General features: G+C 35.2%; 1 protein-coding gene across 4 annotated transcripts in view; it reads right to left on the bottom strand.

Moving 5' to 3' along the window:
* Cped1 (cadherin like and PC-esterase domain containing 1) overlaps nucleotides 1-25,712 on the bottom strand; it is a 282,983-nt gene that overhangs the window by 182,527 nt on the left and 74,744 nt on the right. For all 4 annotated transcript variants that reach the window (XM_026388702.2, XM_026388703.2, XM_077795957.1 and 1 more), the window contains 2 exons: nucleotides 9,824-9,953; nucleotides 8,333-8,501 (listed from right to left, as the gene is read on the bottom strand). In XM_026388702.2, coding sequence (XP_026244487.2) covers nucleotides 8,333-8,501; nucleotides 9,824-9,953 — 299 coding nt within the window. The remainder of the gene's footprint in view (nucleotides 1-8,332; nucleotides 8,502-9,823; nucleotides 9,954-25,712) is intronic.

Raw genomic sequence — 25,712 nt, 5'->3', positions numbered from 1 at the left:
GGGGAAGTAATTAGGATTAGATAAGGTCATCAAGGTGGGGCCCCCATGATTGAATACTTATATCTTTGTAAGAAGAGGAAGAGAGACCAGGACACACTCCCTATCTCTTACCACATGGTGCCCTGTGCATGACTCTACCACCAAGACAGCTGTCAATAGATGCGGGCCCTTGACCTTGGACCAGAGCAGTGAGCCAAAATAAACTTCCTTCTTCATAACTTACCCATCTGTTATATTGTGTTATTAGCAATAGAAAATGACTAAGAAAATATCAGCAATTATATAAGCATATATCTTTCAGATGGTTACATGAATTCAAAAGAAATAATATGTTTAACTTCTCCAAGAGTTAGATACAAATTCATCCTATTTCCTGTTGTAGACTTTGCTCTTAAATCACGTCTTCCAAACTGATAGTTCTTAATGCTACTGTTAACAAGGGACCATGAATTGAAATGGTGATGATGGGCAACCTTTTATTGATAAACATTTTTAGAGTACCTGTCAGGCATTTGGTGAGGCTCTCAGGACATAGAAATACGGCTGCTGTTCTGATGTTTAGGGTCATGTACTAAAATTATTATTTTTGACCAAAGAGCCATGACCATGATTAATGAACAATTTTCCTTCCATGTAGGATAATAATTCAAATTCTGTCTTGAGAATTAACGAATATACAGAATTACCTGACAAGTCTTTTAAGGAACAAAGTGAATGAACTGAATGAGTGGATTTAAAACAGAGAGAGAGAGAAAATTTCCATCAACAGCAACAAGTTCAAAATAAATTGAAATCATGTGCAGTTGTAAACCAATCATTCTTTTTCTAGAGCAAACAGATATTGGAAATAATATTTGATACCAATGCGGGCTGGTTTAGATAAATGGTATTTTGCTCTTCTCATTTAATGTTTTCCTTTAAGTTGGCTTCTGTCCCATTCTTATTTATTTAATTATATGCTGGTTAACTATAGTTTCTATTTATAGAAAAATAAGACTTCAACATGAACTCCCTGATGAAATTTTTTAATTTAATACAAACAGGAGTAGGTTACGTAATACATCAACTCTTTTTACAAACTCTTGGGAGCAGACTTTTATTCACATTCTTTCTATAGCTAACATAAATCTCCCAGGCCTACTGAAGGGCCAGATGCTCAGTGAAAAAGCCTTGTACAAGGTCTGTTCCACAGTCTGCAGTTTTAGACATAAAATGAAGTTCAGGATAAGAACACTTCTTAAGGTTGAAAAACTGTACTGCTTCCAAAGACATTACTCATTTTTACCCTGGGAATATATAAGCTATCTTGCCCAGCATTATCAAAGGGACTGCATAAATATTGACAATGCATGAGGCTAACTTCATCCCTGCAACTGTGTCATGTATCCGAACTGAACAAGAGATAAGAGATATATGCATCTTTTAAAAAGAGACTTGTAAATAACAACATTCCCCCTCTTTGCCCAGGTTCTGCTTTCCTCTGTGTACATCATATTATTGCACTGATGCTAAGAGGAAACTGCAGGTACTGGAAGTAGAGGAATGGTCCCCACTAAAAAAGAGGAGAGCTGAGGATTTAGAGTCACAGTGTGGGCTTGCTTTAATTTGTGTTTCCATCACACATGATTCTCTCAGATAATGACTTGAGAAATATCTGCATCTCTCGGGTTTTAGTCTTTCAATCACAGTGGCCCCATCCAGAAATGCAGATGATGACATCTGTCTATTGCACTTACTGGAAAACAAGTTATCCTTCATACGTCATTGATTTGTGTCATTTATATGTCATTACCAAGTAGAGTGGCTGACTTAGAGCCGTTAAGGATAAAGTAGACTCAAGCAATTTCTTCACACAATTACATTTTTTAAAGTGACCTTTGATTTAATTCAACCAAAAGACATTTATCAAGAGATGATTATATTCCAGGAATCATCTTCATGTAAATTTATATCTGGTATCAAATACTGGATATCAACAAATGTTAGATCTTTAAAGATGGAGTGGCTGGTCAAACAATGACTTCATTTATGTCTCAACTAGACTAAATAAAACTTTTGGCAAATTTTCCTGCCCAAAGTCACAAGTCATTTCAGCAATATGCTCTCAAAAGAGTCAACTATGGTCACATGTATAAAGAATCTTCAGACCTCTTTAAAAAAATATTAGAGTTTCCTCTCTATTGGGGAAGTTTCTTATTTTGTGATTTACAATGAATAAAAGGATGCATTTCATCTATTTGATCTGTATATAAAGATGGCCATGGATTTATGTGATTAAAAGTTACAGTTAGAATGGTTGTGAATGGATTCTACTCTTGAATTTGTGGCTATAACTAACATATTTTGTAACTAAATTGAGCTTTGGGGACAAGATATTTTTGAATAAAATATGGCTTATAGTTGGATTTATTATATTCACCAAGATAATAATATTTCCAGGATAGCAGCAAATATGGGTGTTTTCTATTTAGATCAAAAGGTACAGTAATCAAATATTGCATTTGCTATAAATTTTCTTTGTTTTTGCATACCTCCCCCATATTAAGCTTGAATATCCTTGGGAAACATCTACCACTTCCATTTCAAAATATTTTCATTCTAATGGTATTTTTTAAAAATTCAGTTTACATAAGATTTATTATTCCTAAGATTTGCATTTCTTGATATTTTCAGCTTTCTCCAAAGCTTTAGCAGATAAAGTATCTCAGCAGCAGACCTAATGGGAAATAAATGAGCTCATAGTTATATCTGTGATTACTTTCATACCTCCTTTAGCTGCCAGAATGTTCTATAAATGGCCACTGATAACCAGTTTAGTGGGCTTGCCTCACTGAACAGTGCATAAATCACTACTGATTTAACTAAGTAATTTTTGCCTCTGAATTCAGGACTCAATATGTGCACACACGCACACAAATTATGTTTTGTGGAATTTAAGAAAAGAGTTTAATAACCTGCTAGTTTAATAACATGGCTAGTCTTTACAGTGGGTTTTGGTGTTATCCTAGCATTGAGAAGCTCACGTGTATTTTTTTAACATCTAAAAACACCAGGAGGAAGTAGTAGTTTGGAGAAGGGTTAAGTAACTCAACTAATAGGTATGACCTTTTTGTTTTAACAGAAGTTCTTCATGTGAAGGGTAAGAAAATATCCCCTGATTTTCTGAAACCTATCTGTATCCCCAAGCTTAACTTTAACACAAAACGAAACAATTGCTGTCTTGCACATAAACCCAGGAATATGGGCTACCGCCCCTCCGAGAGCAGATTAACAGTATTGTCCAGAATAATCAGTCTCGATCTTGAAAAGATAAATCCCAAGGAAGGGATGAAAATGACAAAGAACTGCTGGCTTCCCTGTGCTGCAATGGCAGCTTGCATCTGTCCTGCAGACACCACAAAAGCAGGAATCAGAAGCAAAACAGGGAATATAGCATGAAAACGTAAAGAAAAGCGAATCCCAATGAGCTTTCTTCTCTCATAATTTATCTTCAGGGTATTCATAAACAATACTACCATAAAAAGCTTATAATTTCTACCAGTCACTTTTACTGGGATAGGTGATGAGATAGAGCGGGTAGGGGTGGAATAATTGTTAAAATATTACTCAGGATACCTGAGGCCCACGGTTTCCTATCAAGATAGTGAGTCTGCACAGGCAAAATGAGACTGAGGCATGAATTTGATAACAACAGGACAATAATAACCTTTGTAAATGGGACTCTGGAAGCTGTTTTGCACTGGTCTGGTCTGTGGTGATCTGAAGAAGGAGGACTGGAGGTGAGTGGGGGAGTTGCTGGAGGCTTCCTGAAAGAATTGGCTGGAGGAAAGTATTCTAGTCCCCTGCCCCAACCTTCTCCAGCACAGTCATCACTGCAGACTGCTCCTTCCTTGCTAAAGATGTTGGCCCAGGCCCAGGATTCAGGTTGCTGAATTTCTTGGGGCTGAGTCTTTGCTCAGGTAAAGAGTTGATGAGATGTGTGGGAAGACCAGTCACATTTAGCATCTACTTCTCCACCCTGTTCTCTCTCAAACCCAGGGCTTGATGGATTTCAATGGAGGGTCATGCTTCCTCCCAGTGTTTTTCTTCTGAAGATGTCAGGGAGTGAAATTCTGACCAGTGAGGTTATCTAGCCTAGTGGCAGCAAAGAAAAGGGACCCAAAGAGGTTCTTTCTAGGGTGCCCAGAATTCATTCTCTGCCCTTTCCTTGGATTCACCTGCAAGGTCTGGCCTTCCTCAAATACTATATTGGCTGAATAAATAATATCTGCAAGAGAACTTAAGTTCAAAGGACAAAACAGAGGATATATTAAAAGTACTGCTATTTCAAAAAAAGGCAGCAAACTAAATAATATATATCAGGCTACTTAAGTGGGTGGACTAGGAATTTAAGATAAGCATGATTAATCTACTTAAGGAAATAATGGAAGACACAAGCAAAATGAAATATGAAAACAAATAATAAGAACAAAGAGAAAATGTTTTAAGAAATTAATAGGTATAAATAAAATCATATGAGATTCTTAAAGGGCATCAGCATGTAAGTTATACATACAATAAATAACTGAAAGCAACAGATGAGATGGATAGCAGGAAAGATATAGTATTAGGATTTTATAATTCAAAAGATAAGATCAAAAAACTGTCCCAGAAGATAAAAACACATTTAGGAAGCAGATAAAGAGATAGAAAATATATAAGAAAAGTCAAATCATAAAAAAAGAATAGAAACAGATAGACCAAATTCTGGACAACAGAAGTAAAAAATAGTAAACAAAAATATTTCAAGAATTAATGAAAATGAGTTTTTCAAAAGTAAAGATTAAAGATTTTAGGCACAAACTGAAAACACTCAGATAAGAAAAAAATACAGGAGAATATTGCAAATAGGAGAAGTTAGGGTGATAAATTCCTTGATAAAATTTGTTTGTTGGGGCTGGGGTTGTGGCTCAGTAGTAGAGTGCTTGCCTAGCATGTGTGGGGCACTGGGTTCGATTCTCAGCACCACATATAAATAAATAAATAAAAATAAAGGTTCACTGACAACTGAAAAATATATTTTAAAAAATAAAATAAAATTTGTTATTGAAGGGGGGAAGTACCAAAGAAAATGGGGGGGAGGTGACGAAGATGTAAAGTAGAATAAAAATTTCTTCGTGAAAAAGGGACTTAGGAAAGTGGTATAAAGACAAAATCCAGAGCCTTTAGGAGACAGAGTTGAAGGAAAGATAAAGATTTTTAAAAGCTTAAGATATCAGTAAGAGAAAATAAACATGAGTGTATATTTGGCAGGGCATGGTGGTCCATACCTGTAATTCCAGTGACTCTGGAGGCTGAAGCAGAAGGATCAGAAGTCCCAGAACAGGCTTAGTAACTTAGTGAGACCCTGGCTCAAACTGAAAAAATAAAAAAGACTGGGGGTATAGCTCAATGATAAAGTGTATCTGGGTTCAATCCCCAGGATCTCCTTCCCAAAATGTATGTTTTGAACTAATGATGATGACTATATATTACAAATATTAAGAATGTATAACTTTTAAACTTAGAGAGTATTTGAACTTTACAGTGAAAAAGAGAAAAAGATAGTTTAAAGGAAACAAAAAGAAAGCACACTAATAAAAGGGTCAGATAGAAGCAGTAAGTCCTAATAATTGGCTTGTACCTTCTTATGTTGGGACATCCATCTTCTCTCATCCCCTGGGATGATCCTTTGGGATCAGACTGAATTATACTACTAACTTTCCTGTTCCCCAGCTTATAGATCATAGGACTTCTGCCTCCATGACTGAATAAGTGAATGCCCAAAATAAATCTCCATAGGCAAAATAGGCTTCTTATGTATATAATTGTACTCTTATTATCTATTATTATATATGTAACATGTATAATGTGTTGGTTCTGTTTCTCTGGAAAACTGTGACTAATACAACATTCTTAAATGTTTATGAGGAAGGAAATAAATGTTTACAACTTAGTTATCCTAATCTTGAAAATTACAAAATAAAGAAGAAAAACGTTACCCACCAGGCATTAAGACATACCTACACGGCCAAGAAAGCATAAGCAGGTGGACCAAGTGAGACAAAATAACTCAGAGGCAGCTCCATGTAAGTATATGAACTTACACAATAAATGTGACATTAGATTCATGGGAGAAGGTGAGTTTTAACCCACAGGTGGGAGAATTGGTCAGGATATAGTGAAAGAAAAATGGATCAAAGATGAACTCTCTTATTTAAACACTTGTATCTTCAGGAAAAAATTATAAAGATGATGTCAAAGCATGTCATTGTGATCTAGACATAAGAAAGTATTTCTAAAACTATATCCTAAAGCACAAACCATGAAGAAAAATTGATTTGATTAATCAACAACAGACATTGTGGATAAAGTCGGCAAGATATATGACAAGTTGAGCTATTTGCAAAAGTATGATGTAACCTCTCATCTGTCAAACTGGCAAAATGAGGACTGGAAAGGGCCAAGTGTTGACCAAGCTTTAGGGATATGGAAACTAATGATGAGATAGAGACTGAAGCAAGCAATCTGGAAGGCAAGCTGACATCATTTAAATCTATCCAAACGGGGCCACAGCCTGTCATCCAGTAATTCACTGCTGAGTATATATTTGCAAAGAAATCTTATGCAACTCCATAAAAAGTCATATACAATGACTTTTACATTTTAAGCATTATTTTGTTTAACCCAAAATTGGAACAGTCAGTTTATCTATTAATAGAAGAGTGGGTAGACAGACTGTAATGGAAAACACACCAAGAAATACCATCAATCAGTGAAAAGATAGCTCTGAAGATGGACAACATGCATGGTCACTTCCTAAAAATATGTAGCGCTGAATATAAAAAAAAATGCTAGAAAAAGAAAAAAATTCCTAACACAATACAGAAGTCTTGTCCAGAGTGACATAGGGATTTTGATCAGTGCTCAGATATTTGTTAAATAATGTGACGTGATTTTAGGTGCGTAATTCTCATCTCTCTGTGCCTAAGTTCCAACTATGAGGTTGAACTTGTGAAGTCAGAACATTTTGTAGGTTAAAAAGAGACCTAATATCTAGTTTCATATCATTTATCCTAATAACTCAGAAAAATGGAAATAATTAATGGTACGTAGGTGAATATTAACAGCTACTGTAAAGACTTGCAGGACAGATGACATGAAAGAACTCAAATTAGATTCTGGATTAACTGAAAGCCACAGTTGTTGATATAATGGAGATAGGATGTTTGTTTTGAAAACAAATAAAACAACTTTAAGAACTTAGGTCAATACTCTTCCTAAAATGTCAGCTATTTATTTTATTAATCTATATAACATCTACATCAATTCATCAATTATCATACTGATATGGTTTTGAAAATATTTAAGTAGCTCACTTACAATTTTCATTATTGGAATGCTTTTCAGAATTAAATATGCAATTTTATGTAAGATGTATTCTTCTCATTTGTTTGTTTTTGATATTGTGGATTGAACCCAGGGGCAGCTTACAATGAGCCACATCCACAGCTCATTTTTATTTTTATTTTGAGACAGGGTCTCACTAAGTTGCTGAGGCTGGCTTTGAACTTGTGATCCTCCTGTCTGAGCCTTCCAAGTCACTGGCTATATGATAAATCATGATAAAGAAATCAAATTCAGTCTTTAAAAAAAATCTCTTAAAATCACAGGCACTTTTGTTTCTTTCTATTACTACTTCTTTAAAATAAAAAATTCCTTAGATTTGATCAAATATGTTTTCACAAGACCTTATCTATACCCAAGTTTTGTAACTAAACTTTTGGGACTTATTATTAAGTTCTTCCCTGAAAACTTCCTCATTATCTCTTACAGCATGGCTTGCTACATTTGACACAATTGAGAACTGTATTTTTAACTCAGCAAATATTCCATATTGACTGATGTAATGAAATACTCATTATGCTTTCTATGGATGAAGCAAAAAAGCATAAGGGCAAAATTATATTTTTATTTGTTGCATTGATTATACTTTTCTTGAATAAGTAAGAAATTCAAGAAAACTAGAGTACAGCCCAAAACACTTTGTAATAGGTCAAAGAATTAAACTAAAATAAGATAAGAAAAAAAAAAGATGTAGCCTTTGTGATCCCTAGTGAATTAAGCTATTTCCAGTTTATTTTCGAACCAGCACCTATTAAATGAAAATCTCTGCTTGCAGCAATAAAAAGATGCAATCTTTGTTCAAAGGGATTTGATAACCATAAAGGTCGCAGAATAGCAGCCCAACGCACTTTACTTATTATCCCTGGTGTACTTTGTGTGACAAAAACAGCTTCGGCAGAGATTTTACCTTGACAGTGAAACGTTTTTTCTTTGGTGGACTCCACACCGTGCCCGTTGAATGAATGAATGCACGCAAAGGGGTTAGAGATGTCACCAGTACATATGCTTTCAGAATCACAGATAGATCCTCAGCTCTAAAGATTGTTTCATGGGGAGCAAGGACTGTTGTTTGATTCCTAAAAAAACAACAACAACAACAAAAAAAAACAAGATAGTTAGTGCCCATAATTTAGGGTTGAGTACGTAATGTGTACATTGCTAAAAGCTTTGTGAACTACTTCTATCTGTTGGACCAGCCCTCAGTGTGTGGGTTTCCTTAAACAATTTCAACTGCTTAATTAGCTTCACCACCAGAGGGTGCACAGGTACAAAGAGAAGAGATCAAGTTGGTGAATTCTCCACTGAAGATTTAATCAAAAGATGCTTAAAAAGAAAAGAAGGTATGAATATAGATTTAAAGATTTCTAAAATTTAAATTATTCACACTGCCCATGACCTCATATTCATGGTACTATCACAACTCAAGTGATATAACTTACAATCTGGGCATAGTGAAATGCTTGCTAGGAAGGCGTTCTTGTACTACCGTGTACCTTTGCTTTATATTTTTCTCTCCATAAAAAGTGTCAAGTTTTTCAGTAGTGGAAAAGCCACCATCTAAAAGACAAAATAACTCTTCCCACTAGTTCAGTTCTGTTCTTCAATCCCAATAATAAAAGGTCAACTGAAAGGATGAAATATTCAGGGAACAGTTCAGTGTACAGAAGAAAATAACATTAATTTAATGTTTTGTGATAAAACAGATATGTTTTCATCATAAATAGTACAAGAATGTATAACTAGTTTTTTTTTTTTTTTTTGCACCATGTTTCCCTGATCTCCATTTGATCAATGAAAAGATTGTGCTTCTTAACATTTGAAGTCTAGGTAAGCAAGAGAATTATACAATTTTCAATAAATACCATTAACTCCTGAAATACTACTTAATAATTATAAAACTAAATTATAGAATTTTATTCACATGTTGGGTAAAATAATTAAAATCCTTAATTTCTCTACGTTCTAAAATGCCTTCCTGAAGGTACCCTCGACAACTTGGTATCTTATAGGTTATTTCTTAAAGACTGGGAATGATTAAAAGTAATTAATAAATAGGAAAAATGCATTCAGCCATACTCATAGAATAAGGCAATGTCATCTGAGTACAAAGTTAAAATTTTATAGTTTCACATTGTCAAGGTTTTAAATTCACTTTACATTAATGTAACTTACCAGATGAAAGTCCAATTTACCCAAATATTTATTCTATAGCAGGAGAAATTTAAATGTGTCTAGAAAAAAGTCAATGATGACATTCTTTATTAAGGAGGGAGCCCTGAAAATTTATGTAACAGAACCTAGTAATTCAAAGATGCAATCCGCCTCCACCTCCCTCTGGGCTTCTTTCTTGTCTCCTAAAATGCTTGTTGGAAAGAACAATTCAAAATGTTCAGCTTACAGCTGTTCATGTCGCCCGTCCCATGGTTTCCACATATGTGGCTTCTCGGTTTTTAAAAGATGACTTGAAGTACTTGGCTGTTGTACTCCCTGATCCAGACACACAGAGGGACTCACTGGAAGTCTCAATTCTGGAAAGATTCAAAAGAGCAGAAGACAATCAGTCATTCTATGATTCTTTTTTAGAACTGCTTCCAAAATAGAGGATGTTGTGTTAAACAGGGTCCATGGGAGATATACAACCATTTCTCCTTACATTCTGAATTCAAGCTGGGTCTATGAAGTATGTTGTTCAAAGAGGACTTTGTTTTGTAGCATGTTCTTTTACCAGGGACTAAGAAAACAATTGTAATAACTGATTTAAAATTCTCTTGCTCAGAAGTTGAGGTAACTTTGATGTCTCTAACTGCCCAGCCCCACACTGACCTATCTACCATACAGCTAAGGGGTGAACTCTCAATTTAAGGAAGGCAGCTGTAGGAGCTGCATTTTGTTTGCAGTGTGAATATTTCATAGAAAACTTGAGTTGACTTCCTGACAACACAATGCTTCATATGCTAACATTTGTCATGCTTCATGACCTTGGAAACCTCAATAGTCCTTGTTTTGTAAGATATAAATTATTAGGTTTTTGAGTATATGAAAACAAAGAAGAATAACTTACTTAAGAACACTCAAATTGATATGTTTAAAAAAGTAAAAGAATTGCATATACATACTTAGAAAACTCAAATTTTATAGAAACCTATCAAGTAAAATGAAAAATCATCTTCCAGTCCACTGCCATCTAGGAATACCCAAAAGCCAATGCTTATATATTAACTTTTTAAATTTAAATAAGCACAATGGGTCACCCACATTTCCTTCTCCTACATATAAACTGATGTGATTGATATAAATATCAGCATATCCATATAAAACTATATAACTAAAATAATCCAGAAGACAAATCATCATGGCCTATGTCTCACATTTCCCCATTAATTCACTGTGGAGTCGTTTCATATCAGCAAATGTAGAATTACCCTATACACACTTCTTATTTAGCTTATGATATTCCATTAAATGAATATACATTTATCCAATCCCCTTTTGCTGTGAATTTAGACTATTTTTGTAATGTTTTTCTTTTGCTATTTCAAGAATACTGTGATGAACTTTGGTGAACTTTTGCAAGTTTATCTAGGGCAGATTCTTCTGGGCATGTGTAATTGTCGGTTCAATGAGTAAATGCATTGTATATTTGTTAGACATTACCAAATTGCCTTCCAAAAAGCTTGCTTCAATTTACACTGTCTCTCAGAGTGTATGAGAGTTTTTGTTCTTCACTCACAGGTCACAGTGCTTTATTTTTGAATCAAATAATTTATCTCTCAAAGTGAAACATAGCCTTTAAATTATTTTTCCCCTTGTGCACATTTTATCAATACTAACATAGTCTAATTTAAAACACTTCATACTCTTAAGTAAAAGTCAGCAGAAGTCAAGCTGTTCGATGTATTCCCATATCTCGTTATTTAGCACAGTGTGATCTTGCTCAAAAAACAATAACTAACTTGTAAGCCTTCCTTATTAATGAAGTTCCAATAAATCATAATAAAGAAAATATTCAAATTGTTTTGTTTTTGAAGGTGACAAATGAAGAGCCATTAAGATAATTTCTTCTCTTGAGAATCACAACTTTTAGAAAATTAAATGTTTATATAACCTTTATATTTGCTGAAAGAAAATGAAGGCTCTTCATTAAAATTTTACTAAGTAGACTTATTTCTTTAGAAATTATTACTAGGAAAACATAGCATTTCTCTAGAAGAGTTTATTTGTAGCCTTCTTTGGTATACTATGAGAATGTTATAATATACTCTGATTTCCCTTGACCCTTGCTACTAGGAAGCACATCAAGTTGAAACCCAATCATAGCTGATTTAAAAACAAAAAACTAGATATATTCACTAGGACAGTACCATTTCACCAGGGTAGCACCCCAACAGCTTGAAGGAAGTAGTCAAAAAATATGGCAAAAGAATAAACAATTTTATGTAACTTTTGTCTGGTTTAGCTCAAGTAGAGGAGCCTATGACAAGAAGTCAAAGGAGTCCAGCACAGGAATTGCCAAGAATAAGTCTGATTTCCACATCTACCCCTGAAACTAATTGAACAATGCAACTAAATATAGATTTAAATAATTATCCTTATTTGCTTATTTATACCATATGAATAAATTTTAGATTTCCCATTATGTTATCCTTGACTTAGTGGTGGTTATATTTTATGATTCTTTAAAAGAAAAAAAAAACCTTTGGCATTAGTTATGCCTTCACATATAAAACTATCCCCACTCCACTTGATTATGGAAATAAACTCCATTGATATATAGAGAAGCTCTAACTGTATTTTATATGTTTATAAATAATTGTGGAAACAATTAGGGTCCTGGATTATTATTTAATAGCATCAAAGATTAATCTGGAGGCACTCTCTCTCTTTTTTTTTTTTTTTTTTTGGCCTGTCCACCAAAGGCTCTCTCAATAATCCATTCCAATCTACTTTTTTTTTTTCCTGTCTCATTCCCCTTCTCCCTACCCCTTAACACACTCCAAGAACCTAGAAATCTTCTACGAATGATGGTCAAATTAGCTTCTTTTCCTGGAAGGAATTTGGGAGCAGAGGCTCTAGGACACAGATCATCTTCGAAATAGCTTTTCTCATTCATTAACACACACTGGTTAACATCTTTAGGAAGCAATTAAATGTGAAGGGCCTCACATGCATCTTTAGGGCTTTCCTGCCCTACAATATGAAGACTGAATGTATAATAGATTCGGATGTGAAATGCCACATGGTGAATAGTGCTATACTTTTATTTATTGCCTACTCTTAGCTTATTTCAGAGAGCACTGAAGCCTGCAACTTCACTGATCGCCTAGAGTAAAAAATGAACAATTTGTTAGGGATGCATGAAGACTGTTTTTCATGCCTTTTAATATCTAGCTAGCTATGTACTGAGAGCCTGCAGACTGCGTGCAGTTACATGAAAAGGAAGATAGAAACAGAACTGAAACTCCTGGATTATCAGTTCCATTCTTACCAATCAACACTTACTGGGCTCATGACATTGTTAAGGAGATTTCTAGAATCAGAATATGATTCCCATGAATCTTCTAAACTTTCCACATCACTGAACACAATGTTGACACATAATAGATGCTCAGTCAATATTTGTTCTAGCAATAAACCAGTTTTGAGGGAGTTTAATCCAACATGTGTTTAGAGACCAAAATGTTATTCTAGTGAATTTAAATTTTTTTCTTTGGTTACTTATTCTTCTTTTCCTATATAGCACATGATTATATATACCACAGGCAAAAACAAAACACTAGAAAACACTTGTACTAGCAAATATTACTTGTCAATTTTATTTGCATCAGGTTTAATGTTTTGCCCCTAAACTAATAATTAATATGAAAATAATAGTGAAAGCATAATTATATTTCACAAATGTTTGGATATTGCCTTGAATTTCATGTTAAGAAACTAAACTTAGCCAGTATTTTCTTATTTTACAATGTCTAATAATATTAAAGGCCTTAAAAAACAATTAACAATTAGTTTTTAGAATAGCAGTATAAATAAGCACTGCTTATAAGTATATTGTTATTCCTACCTAAGAGCATTGACAAATCTCAATACAAAACTTGAAGGTATAAATGTTATTCAAATATAACTTCAGAATACACATGCATAGCAAATATAACCTCATATATACACAAACTGAAGTTATGTCTAGAACAATTTGATCATAGATGTGAGAGGGCTGTCAAGCAAGAACTATGACTACGGGCAGAGGAACACAGCTCCTTCAAAACCAGAGTCCAGCAGGAAAGGAATGGGGAATAGCTATCCCCAGGTTGTCTCCTCCTATGCTTGATTTCTTCTAGAGTCAGAGGACAAGGAGCTCACATTGGTGCAGTCTAGGCAGGATAGCCTCCTAGAAAAGGGTCTACAGGCAATCCCGAAGGGCAAATGGAGAATATCCAGCACAAAGTCAATTCTTGGAAAATATGAGTGTGGGCTCTAATCCTCTCCTTATTAGCCATATATCTTGGAGAACTGTGTGTGTGTGTGTCTGTGTGTGTGTGTGTGTGTGCGCGCGCACACACGTGTACAGAGAGTTTGTTGCAGGAAAAGATAGCGTACACTGAACCATATGAAATTTCCTCTTGTTAGGTAAACAATGCTTGAATGTTGACCAGATATCAGCAATTTCATAATGTCAATGCACTTTTTTGCTTTACTACACCTGGTGCCCACTGAGGGAGAAGCAAGAATACACATATATACTACCCATGAAAGAAGGTTCCATGTCAATGATAGGAATGACAAGGATAAGACCCTGATGTCACACAATGAGTGTTTTGCCTATGCTCTGGAAACACATAATGGGAGGCATAGTCAAAGTTCTGTCACCTCCTAGAGAGAAAAAATACCTTTTCCTCTTGATCTGTTTCCTTCTTTGTATGATGATAAAAAACTACAGCAGCAAAGCACATGGGGTGCTGTACAACTATGGCTGAAGGAATAACTAGTTGATGTCTAGGGTCATTTACAAGTCTAATTTTCTGTGACTCCAGGTGCAAAGATATCATTCTTAATATATGCTATTATGACTTAATGGAGAAGATAATAGTGTACTCAATTTCTTTTTACCCAGATAACCAGAGATGTATTCATTGATGTATGCACTGATCTCAGAAAAAGGGAATATAGAAATATAAATAATGAGCAAGCCAAGTATCAAAAAGTTTTACTAGAGATGTACACCTACATTTATTGTTCAGACACAAGATATGTGTATAATATGGGAGGGCTTGGTGTCTCTCTCATCTCAATGTGGTGTTCCTTAGATTGGCATGACATACCATATCCACATTGGGATGCTTTAATGGCACTCTGGCAGACCTGAGAAGCAGGCATGAATCAACATCTCAAAGATAAATTATCCAAGACCTAGATACCTCACAAAGATTTCTAGGACCATGGAGAGCACATGAAACCACAAAAGAAAGGGTCACCAGCTATAGCTAAGAGAAGGGTTGCCTTTTATAAGGATATTCTGAAAGGGTTGAACTTGGGCCCAAAGTGTCATTTGTTTTACCAAATAGACTGAATATGGTCTAAGAAAACATGGGAAAAACCAACAAAGGTGCATATTCTTTTTCAGTCATCATGTTGTTCATAGTCATTAATCAATATTATATTCAAAAATATTTTACAAATCACATTACAAATAACATTTATTGTTAAAATCATAATTTTTGACTTTTAATGACTATCAATTCATCAGTGTGGCTATCAGCCAATACCTTAGCCTTTCTTAGCTTACTATCTTTACCTGGAAAATTAGAATAATAGTAATAATAAGAACCAATCTCATATGGATGCTGACAAAAATATCAAATTCCCTTAAAGTGCTTTGCCCAGTTCTTTGCTCAGATGGAGTGCTCAAAGAGCATTAAGTAGATACTACTAGTGGCAGGTTAGTAGAATTATTTTCTCTAACTTAGAAGTCCTATTTCTAACTTTAAAAACTTTAAACTAGAGCAAAACTGCTGTTCCCTTTGATTTACTTAACAATAAGAGGTTCCCATTAGGTCTTCTTTGATGTGATTCTTAAACATCTGGCATTTGACATTGGTCTCTTAATAACAAAACAAGAAGTATGTGTGATTAGGACAAGTGTGTAGACTCAAACCAAAATGGTTAGTTTACTTAGAAACAGACTGTAAAGACACACTCTCCACTTTATGTGACTTTCCTGTGGGTTTGGTAAGCCAGTATCCCAAGAAAGCAGTTCAGTTTCTGTTCTACTTCACTTATTTCAAGAAATTCTGTACTAGGTTCTATGGATAGAGAAGCCTAGGACTAGCCTGGTTACTACAGTATTCAAGTCTGTTCCTCTATATTTTATTCAAAGAGAGACATCTTTTCAAACACAAAACAGAGCTAGCTCTTAATCAACATATTCCTTGGTAATTTTTTACTTTCATTTTATGCAAAGAGCATTGGCCGGATAGATACACAAAACACATAAAGATAGTATTAATACATAATTCCAACATAACTCAGGCAACTTACAATTAATTTCTGAAGATCTGACATTATTGGTTTATGATCTAGGGGTCTTAGGTATCATAATTTCTTCTCTATAGTTACATAATATCTTTTATATACTCTTACTGTATGGGGTGCACATCAAATGACAAGTACAAATAGTATGGTATTTCAATGCAGTACTCTTTTAGGGAAAAAGAATAACTTGTATTTTGTTATAGGAAATACGATGTGCTCCATATCCTGATATAAGTGGAGATACAATTTGACCTATAAAAACGACCAGATCAAAGACATAGCAATGCATAGCGGTGTGTTTTAAAGGGATAGTCATCGTATAAAATTCCCACCAACTAACTGATCCATCAGTCAAACGCCTATTGAGCACTCAGTAAATGCAAGCCATAAATGCTCTCCTCCTGAGCTTTTCAGTAGAAGTGTCAAACTCATGCAATTCTACAAAAACAATTTTCCCCATGGACTGTTCTATGTTTTGACCATGACAACATAAGGTCCTTGAATTCTGCTCATTTTCCTTGGTAATAAAAGCTATGTCTAGACTACTACTTCAATTTTCTTGCCCTATGATTTTACTGCAATGACCAAACAGCATGAAAGATTGTTTTATTACTTTATGGCAGCTTAATTTTCCTTTGATGCTTTTCTGCATGAATTTTCCAGAGGAAAAGAAATTTTTTTAAAAAAGGAAAAATGCTTGATTACTTCAGCAAGGCCCAAGATGAATAATTTGATATAAATTAATGAGCATCATTAATAACAATTTGAAACACAACGTCCAACAAATATTAATACACAGACTGCAACAAATATGACAATAAAATAGTTACCTAAGCCCACCCACAGTGAAAATAAGTTAATCACTTGATTCATATTAAACTTTTTTTTCTCGGGAACATTTTCTGGATGAAACCAAGAAATATTATTAATATAATTTATATCAAAATAATTAATGACTTACTAGAATTCTATAACAGTGATTCAAAATTCTTTTTAAGTACATTGAAGTCAATCCTGATTTAAATGTAAAATACAGTCACTGGAGGTCACTGCCCTTGTTTAAATTAAACTACACATTAACTTATTTCTTCTTAAATGATGACTTCACGGGGCTTCTCAACCTGCCATTTTTACACCACATCTTTAGTACAGAAAATTGTGCACAGTATTGTTGCCAATTTGCTCATCTCCTTCTGCATTATTTACAAATAAATGGATTACATTTGAGCCAACCACTTATTTAAAATATCAGAATTTTCATAATATGTAATTCCTAAATTGAGTGAGGTAAAAATATAGAACATACAGATTATGGAGCCAGTTGCCAAAATTAAATCTGATGAGGGCCAGAGATTCAAATGCCAAAAATAGGCCAGGAACATCTGACTATATCAGATAATGTTTTTGGTTCAGAGACTGAGCAAATATATTATTACTGAACCATCCTGTCCTGAGATTTCTTTCTCTCCAGTTGACCAGCAATATGATTGGACTCTGTGGGGTTAGGTTTGGCAGAGTGGCACTATCACACAGGAGTCCAATTCTAACAGATTGAGGACACCAGGGCATGCATCAGAAGTCAGGCGCAGTCTGATGAGATTTGAAATGGTGTCTCGGTTTTCAACCTTAGCTAGTTGAGCGGATCATTAGCCAAGTGCCTCTGACCTAGTTTATGTCTCATAAATGACTAAAGAATTAACCAATTAATTGAACCCAAAGAGTTGGGGCCTTCGTATCTGAAGGCCTAAATGACAACCGGTTCTTAAAATTGTTAATTAGGTGTTAAATTATTGAATTATTTCTTCCTGTTCTTGTTTGGATTTTAACCTCTACAGCTTACCTGTTTCTTTTTCAGGTACAATTTAGGCCATGGCATTGAGTTCTGATGAATACTTCTATAAGGATATTCTTTAATTTTTTTTCAGACATCTGTCATCTTTTTACCACCAAGAAGCTTTGAGCATATATATGAATTATATAATATTTATGTACACACATTATATATATATATATATATATACACACACACACATACATATACATAAAAAAAAATTTCCAGATATTTTATGTACTCCAACCCTGACTTTAGGGTTTTGACAGCAGCATGTTGTGTGTCCCTGTGTAGAAATCCTAGACTTGAACTTCCTATTCTAAACTGCTTCTTAGATGCCTTAGAACAGGAAGATAAGAAATCATTTGTATCTTGCTACTTAATATCAAATGCACTAAATGTCTTAGGGAAAATACTTTGTGACACTAAAGAGCATTAGAGTCATTTTCAGTAAATTGGGCATGTGTAGTCCTTGCTTCAAAAATTCTGTGAGCTCTGGCATCACCCGGGTTTAAAGTCACTAAATAACCACTCAAAGTCTGTTGTTTGGGACTGCGTAAACCCAGCCACTGGAGTTGGATTTAAAAACTTGAATTGCAAGTAGTAGAAAGCATTCAAGTTAGCTGGCAACAGTGAAAATAAAATATCAAAGCCCCAATTTTCCTCTCTTCCTTTCCCATCTAAGGAAGATGGATACATATTATATGGAAACCAAGTCTTTGTTATTTTATTTGGGGTAGTAGGAAAATATCAAATGCTTGATTAATCTCTATAAGTGAGCTGGAGAGAGGAGTGCACCAAGAGCCCAAAGAGGAGACAGGTTGGGCAGGATGGCATTTGGTAAAACAAACAGAATTGGGCAGGAAATTTATTGTCTGATGAATAAGACAAATTATTGTCTGTAACCCCTCATATAGCCCCCCGCCAAAAAAACAAATACTATTTAAAATTTCAAACTACTCTTCAGGCTTTTGGAGTCAGATGTGCTGTTGCTGGAAGGGGATGTTTTCATTTGTTTGTTAATTTGTTTATCAAAACATGATGCTCAGCTTTCTCAGAGGGTCCTTTCTGCCTCGGTCCTCTGCCATGCTGCTGGCCTAGTCCCATTGGGTTTGAGGTGGGGTTCTTTCTGCCTGAACCTTTGCTGTGGCGCCTTCTGTGGGACAAATGGCATGGTCACTGTGGGGCACAGGAGGCAACCGGCAGACTTAGAAAAAACACACAAAATTTCTAGAAGGAGCAAGGCTAAACTCAAGAGTGTTCATTCAATTTCATGGATCTAGAGTGAAAAGTAACAAAAGTTCACAGCCACCATTATCCACCAAATGATTTGTAATTCAGGTTTTCATGGCTGTTCTTCAAAACTCCTCACCTAATCTCCAACTTGCAGCTAACTCTGATCTCCCAGAGCATATTATTCTTCACTCAACCTTTCTTTCCATTCCCTAAATCTGGTTTTTCATTCCCAAATTACTTAAAACATCCAGTCTCTGTCAGCCCTTGGAGTTTTGAGTTGACATTAGGACATGTTTCAGACAAGAAATTCTCAAAATTGACTTCAGACTCTAGTTTTTTTTTTTTTTCTTTCTTTCTTTCTTTCCAGTTTTACTTTTCCCTATGAGCCACATTCTATATGATCAAGGGCTTTTCATCCACCAACAGTTTAAAATGTTGTTTAAATAGCTTACAAAAAGCAAAACACCCTATTAAAATCTGTCCAACAGGTAAAACTTCCTTCAATTAAGAGCTCAGAGTGCACCTGGCACATTTCTCATTTTGTAGATTTACCAATAAATTGTGTAATTGGAAAAATTTAAACATTGTTTTGTGGGTGGTACCTTGCATTTTACAGCCTATTATGAATAGAGTTGAAAGTTCTTTCCTTTAAATGACATAAAAGTGTTCTAAAATTGGCTGTGGACTGACTCACACTGGACTGTGACAAGGAATATAGAAACAGAAACATTACAAAACACCAGACTGAAGACGACAAATTAGGCATAAGCAGTTTACTTAAGCACGTCATCTCTCCCCACTCATTCCTTACTCTGTATTTAGATTCAGAGTAAACTTTCCTGCTTCTGCAATATTTGGAACACAAAGATAGAAATAATGATGGCTTTATATTCAGAGGGTAAATACATCCTTGTATCCCAACTCTGCTTATGAGAAACACTTCAGGTCTGGTTATGACATTGTTGGAACACGGTAATATGAAACACGCTACCACGAACACCCAAAAATAGAAAGAGAAAGAAAAAAAGCGCCTGTTTTTCTTTTTTAACTCTGTGATCAATGAGAGATGGTGAGGTGCTATCTGGTTATTATTTACTCCCGTGGTAGAGTGTTAGTGTGAAGCTAATTTCTGTTCCACCAGCAGGCTGCTATTGAAATTTAATGGATGAGGGCCATAAATGTTAGATGTATGCCTTGTGTAATAAATCTGATATTTGTTTGAAATGCATTGGTGAGGTAGAAAAGTCCAGCATCTATTTAGTTAGGTGTCCATTGTCATTGACCAATGCACATACCAAAATGGCTGCTACAATGTGAACAATCCCCTTGAGCAACAATGAGTTGTTCTTTATCCTGCAAAACTTGTAGTCATCTCCTGTGACATTGGCATGGATAAAAGACTGATTGGTAATTATTTTAAATCAGACCTTGTCTTGAGTCTTGTCTTAACTTTATAAAAATTTATTTTTTCTCAATTTTAATATACATTAAATTTTTCAAGAAAATAATTCAATGGCCAAGGAAGAGAACAGTAATCTTTGTTTTATTGGTGACTTTCTCAAGAGTTGTTTACCATTTTGGAAAGGCACATCACCAACAGTAGCATTCCCACAGAATCTTAGTTTTCCCTATAATATCAGCACATCAGTCTGCATTTCTAGCTGTCATAATCATGGTGTTTCTAAATAGGAGTGGAAACATTAGAGTACTATTATCCTCTGGTGTCATCATGCATAAAGACTTACATATTAAAGTGCATGTTGCTATATTATAAATCATTTTCCTAATTGTCCTTTATATTATAGTAGGATATTTTATTAGTCATTTTTGGTCACTATGACAAAACACTGAGAAAAACAATTTGAAGGAAGAAAAATTTATTTTGGCCCACAATTCCAGACATCTCAGTCCATGGTTGCTTGGCTCCATTGTTTCTAGGCCTGTAGTGAGGCAGTATATCATGGTAGAGGAGTGAGGCAGAGTTTAAAAAAAAAAAAAGTGCACATCTCACGGCAGCTGAGAAGGGACACTGGAGTAGAAGGAGCTAGGGACCAATACATATGCATGCCCAGTAACCTACTTCCTCCAACTAGGTTCCACCTGCCACAGTTCCAATACCTCCCAATAGTTCATTCAGTTACCATTTTATAAGACCATCAATGGAATAATACATTGATGAGATCAGAGTCTTCATAATTCAATAATTTCCTAAATGCCTCATATCTGAACATTACTGCACTGGGGACCAAGACATCAACACATGAGCCTTTAGGAAACATTCAAGATCTTAGGAATCATTCAAGATCTAAACTTTAGCAGGTATTATACTGATTTGTTAAAATTTGGTGTGTAGGTGATATATATATGTACGTGTGTGTGTGTGTGTGTGTGTGTGTGTGTGTGTGTGTGACTGCAGTATGCTGTTATTAAGTCCTTTGGGTATCGACCAAGGAGTGGGATAGCTGGATCAAATAGTGGTTCCATTCCAAGTTTTCCAAGGACTCTCCATACTGCTTTCCATATTGGCTGCACCAATTTGCACTCCCACCAGCAATGTATGAGTGTACCTTTTCCCCCACATCCTCACCAACACTTATTATTGTTTGTATTCTTAATAGCTACCATTCTGACTGTAATGAGATGAAATTTTAGAGTAGTTTGATTTTCATTTCTCTAATTGCTAGAGATGTTGAACATTTTTCCATATATTTGTTGATTGATTGTATATCTTCTTCTGAGAAGTGTTGTTCAGTTCCTTTGCCCATTTATTGATTGGGTTATTTGTGTGTGTGTGTGTGGGGGGGTTGGTGTTAAGAATTTTGAGTTCTTTATATATCCTGGAGATTAGTGCTCTATCTGATGTGCTGTGGTAAAGATTTGTTTCCAAAATGTAAGCTCTCTCTTCACCCTCATTGATTGTTTCTTTTGCTGAAAAGAAGCTTTTTAGTTTGAACCCATCCCATTTATTGATTCTTGATTTTAATTCTTGTGCTATAGGAGTCTTATTAAGGAAGTCAGGGCCTAATCCAACATGATGGAGATTTGGATCTACTTTTTCTTCTATTAGACACAGGATCTCTGGTTCAATTCCTAGGTCCTTTGAGTTTTGGGCATGGTGATGGATACGGGTTTAATTTCATTTTGTTGAATATGGATTTCCAGTTTTCCCAGCACCATTTGTTGAAGAGACTACCTTTTCTTCAATGTATGTTTTTGGCACCTTTGTTAATATAAGATAACTGTAGTTAAGTGGGTTAGTCTCTGTGTACTCTATTCTGTACCATTGGCCTACCAGTCTGTTTTGATGCCAATACCATGTTGGTTTTGTTACTATTGTTCTGTAGTATAGTTTAAGGGCTAGTATATTAGTGCCACCTGTTTTATTCTTCTTGCTAAGGATTATTTTAGCTCTTCTGGGTCTCTTATTTTTCCAGTTGAATTTCATGACTGCTTTTTCTATTACTATGAGAAATGTCATTGGGATTTTGATTGGCATTGCATTGAATCTGTATAATGCTCTTGGTAGTATGGTCATTTTGACAATATTAATTCTGCCTCTCCAAGAACAAGTTAAGGATAGAAGTTTTATTCCAGGTTACTGAGTCCTGAAAAACCTGGGTCCCACCAAACTACATTGAAGTGGTAGCTAATAATTATCAACTAATACTTACTGAACAATGAAACACAACACTGAACAATTATGAAATACTTACTGTATGAACTGTGCCAAATACAATAATACATTAACCTCATCTATTCTCTTAACAATTGTAGAAAACAGAATGATGATCATACCTATATTATAGACAGAAAACTGAGACATAGAGAAGGTAAGAAACTTGCCCAAGGACACTAGGCTATTATGTGACCAAGATGAGATTTACACATGGAACCTGGCTCTGTCTGCACCTACCACTATGCTCTAGCAGTGGTGTAATCAGGTCACAGCAATTACCCATTCTGAAACTATTTTCAAGAACCATTAATTGCACCAAAATCATGTATTTCCCATAAAACATAATTTGGCTCTCCTCACATTCATTAACCCACATTCTCAGATTGGTTGATTCTTTACAAACCAGCTTGGCAGTGAAATCAGTGAATTCTAAAGAATATCACAAAATCCTGCTATGATGGCCAGGAAAGCAGCTTCAGAAAGCAAGAACAACTAATTCTAGGCTTTTCCAAGTGACAAAAGGGGTGTCGTCATCATTCTAATGGCCCAGACCTGAGGTAGGTGGCTGCACCCACATCTGACTCTCCCCCTACTGCAGACACATGACCACAGGGTAAGGTTTGTCATGGGAAATTTTTTATTCTGCCTAAGAAAAGGTTGTAAATGGCTTGGGGAGTTTAGGCCAGAATAGGCACATCAGAAAAGGGGTAACAAGAGAGATTAGAAGGACCCTCAAAGGAGAGCCTGCTGGTGAGAATGGAGATCCCCAGTTCTGGCTGTCCCAAGGCTGGCAGTTTCCACCTGCTACCAAGTGCCCAGTCAAGACACTAAAACAAACAGAACCAAAGCAAGCCATCTTCTGACTGCAGCAAGTACACTTAACTCTGCTCACCTGTAAATACTGTCATAAAAATAAATTAAAAGGATTACGTTAGTTAATGAAAGAAGAGGAAGAGAAATAGAATAAACAAATAAATAAATTCAATTTCTTATTAACTTCAGCTATAAGAGATTTTTTAAAAACCTCCTTTTTGTTTTCTTTCATTATAATAGAGGATTAAAATACAGAATAATAGTTCAAGTTTATGGATATGGATGTGCTATTTTCTAGCTATATAGCTCAGAAAGTGACCGCCTCTAGGTTAGAATTGTCTTCAGTTCATACATTCTCACAGATGTTCAGAAAACGGTAAGGCAAAATGGGCCATGCCCTTAGACAATGTGGATAAATTACCTACTTCTGTCTTTTGTGGGGTGCATTGACCCTTGGGTGTGGAAAACATTTGACTATGCACACTGGGATTACACTGCTGCCATGAGTCTATGATGTCATTATTTAAAATGACTCAGAAGAGAAGAGTAAATTCTACGCTTCACCATTAGATGGTGCTAGGAGAAGTTGAAAGAAAATAAGTCTCAAAAGTTATTGATGCAATGAATCATAGGGTTGAAGGGGGTTTACTGTATAATAGAGTCTGTGTTTCTATTTCAGTCAGGAGTACACCCAACTCATCATTAAAGAGTAAAACGTCTTCCAAATCTACTCTATTATTCAGTTAATTATACTTCTGCCAAGATAGCTGTCCTTTCTAATCACAACTTCAACTGAGGATGAAGGACTCTGCGATTGTATGTAGGGATATGAATGTATTTCTCTTTGTTGGTGGTTTGCTGCAACTCTCATTTTTGGCTTTTACCAATATATTTTGTAACAGAATATGTGAGATTGGAAAAGACTAAATATCTGTCACAATGTATTGGTCTCAATAAATACTCTCATTAATTATAATAGTAACAATGAGAAATTCAAGGACTAATCATAACAAACACCATCCTTCCATCAATATTATATCACATCACACACAGTTTATGAAATGGTGCACATTTCAGCTAATGCATCATGTTTGTGGACTTTTATTTTCTAATACTGATGATATGTTGCAAGTCAAGAGTCCGTGCACAGCCCTGGGGACTTCTGTGAAGATATGTGAAGAAAGCTTAGAACACTGAAACTTACTGACCATTTGTTTGTTTTCATAACACTTGTAATTTTTATGTTGTTCAATATCTGTCTCTACCACCTGAAGGAGACTGGGAGAATGATTGTCTTAAGTTCAACTCATTGTACCGCCTAATACTGAACTCTATCTTTCTCTCTCTCTCTCTCTCCCTCTTCCCCCCCCCCTTTCTTTCTCTCCTCCCTCCCTCCGTGTGTGTGTGTGTGTGTGCATGCAAAATGAATAGATTTTTTAAAAATATTTTTTAGTTGTTGATAGATCTTTTTTTAAAATTTATTTATACGTGGTGCTGAGAATCAAACCCAGTGCCTCACACATACCAGGCAAGTGAGCTACAACTGAATCACAGCCCCAGCTCCATGAATAGATTTTAAAGTGCATAAATGAACAGATCAAAGTTTCAGGATGAATTTTCACCATTCCAGCAGCTAAATCCTGGAAGCTGATTGTGCTCTTTCTTAACCTAGCTCTTTTAAGTCCCAAGTGGAGCCCCTGATGGCTTAAAAATAAAAATGTTTGACCATTGCTGCAAGAATGTCCTCAGCTATTTTGCATCAAGCAATGTTTTTCAAGTATCTTATCAAGATTTTCATAAGAAGACCTAGCAATTTAGTTGCACACATAATGGTTCAGGAAAAATTTATATGGATAAAATATCACAATCACTACTTAGGTATGCCAAGTGGACAGAAGAATGCTGTAGTTTTCAATTAAAAGTCTACAGCAAGCAGCAGATATTTTTCTCATTTCCAAGGAAATGAAGCAAAGCTATGCTATCATTTTCTTCTCTTTATTTGATTTTGGTTGTGATCTGTTAATTTAGATATTTATGGTTCACAGACTGAGCTGTGAATTTTATAAATAGGTCAGACTGTGTGGGTGGTCAGGGCATTGCATGAATTCAACAGTTCCATGGGGTTCTGCCTGGTCTGTGGTTGTGTCTAAAATTCCCACCAATGGATTATTCATTTGGGTTGAAATATTTCCTATGGGGAAAAAA

This window comes from Urocitellus parryii, chromosome 3 (assembly GCF_045843805.1).
Source record: "Urocitellus parryii isolate mUroPar1 chromosome 3, mUroPar1.hap1, whole genome shotgun sequence".
Classification (NCBI taxonomy): Eukaryota; Metazoa; Chordata; class Mammalia; order Rodentia; family Sciuridae; genus Urocitellus; species Urocitellus parryii.
Note: the sequence above shows the minus strand (reverse complement) of the source record. Positions and strands in the feature narration are given on the sequence as shown.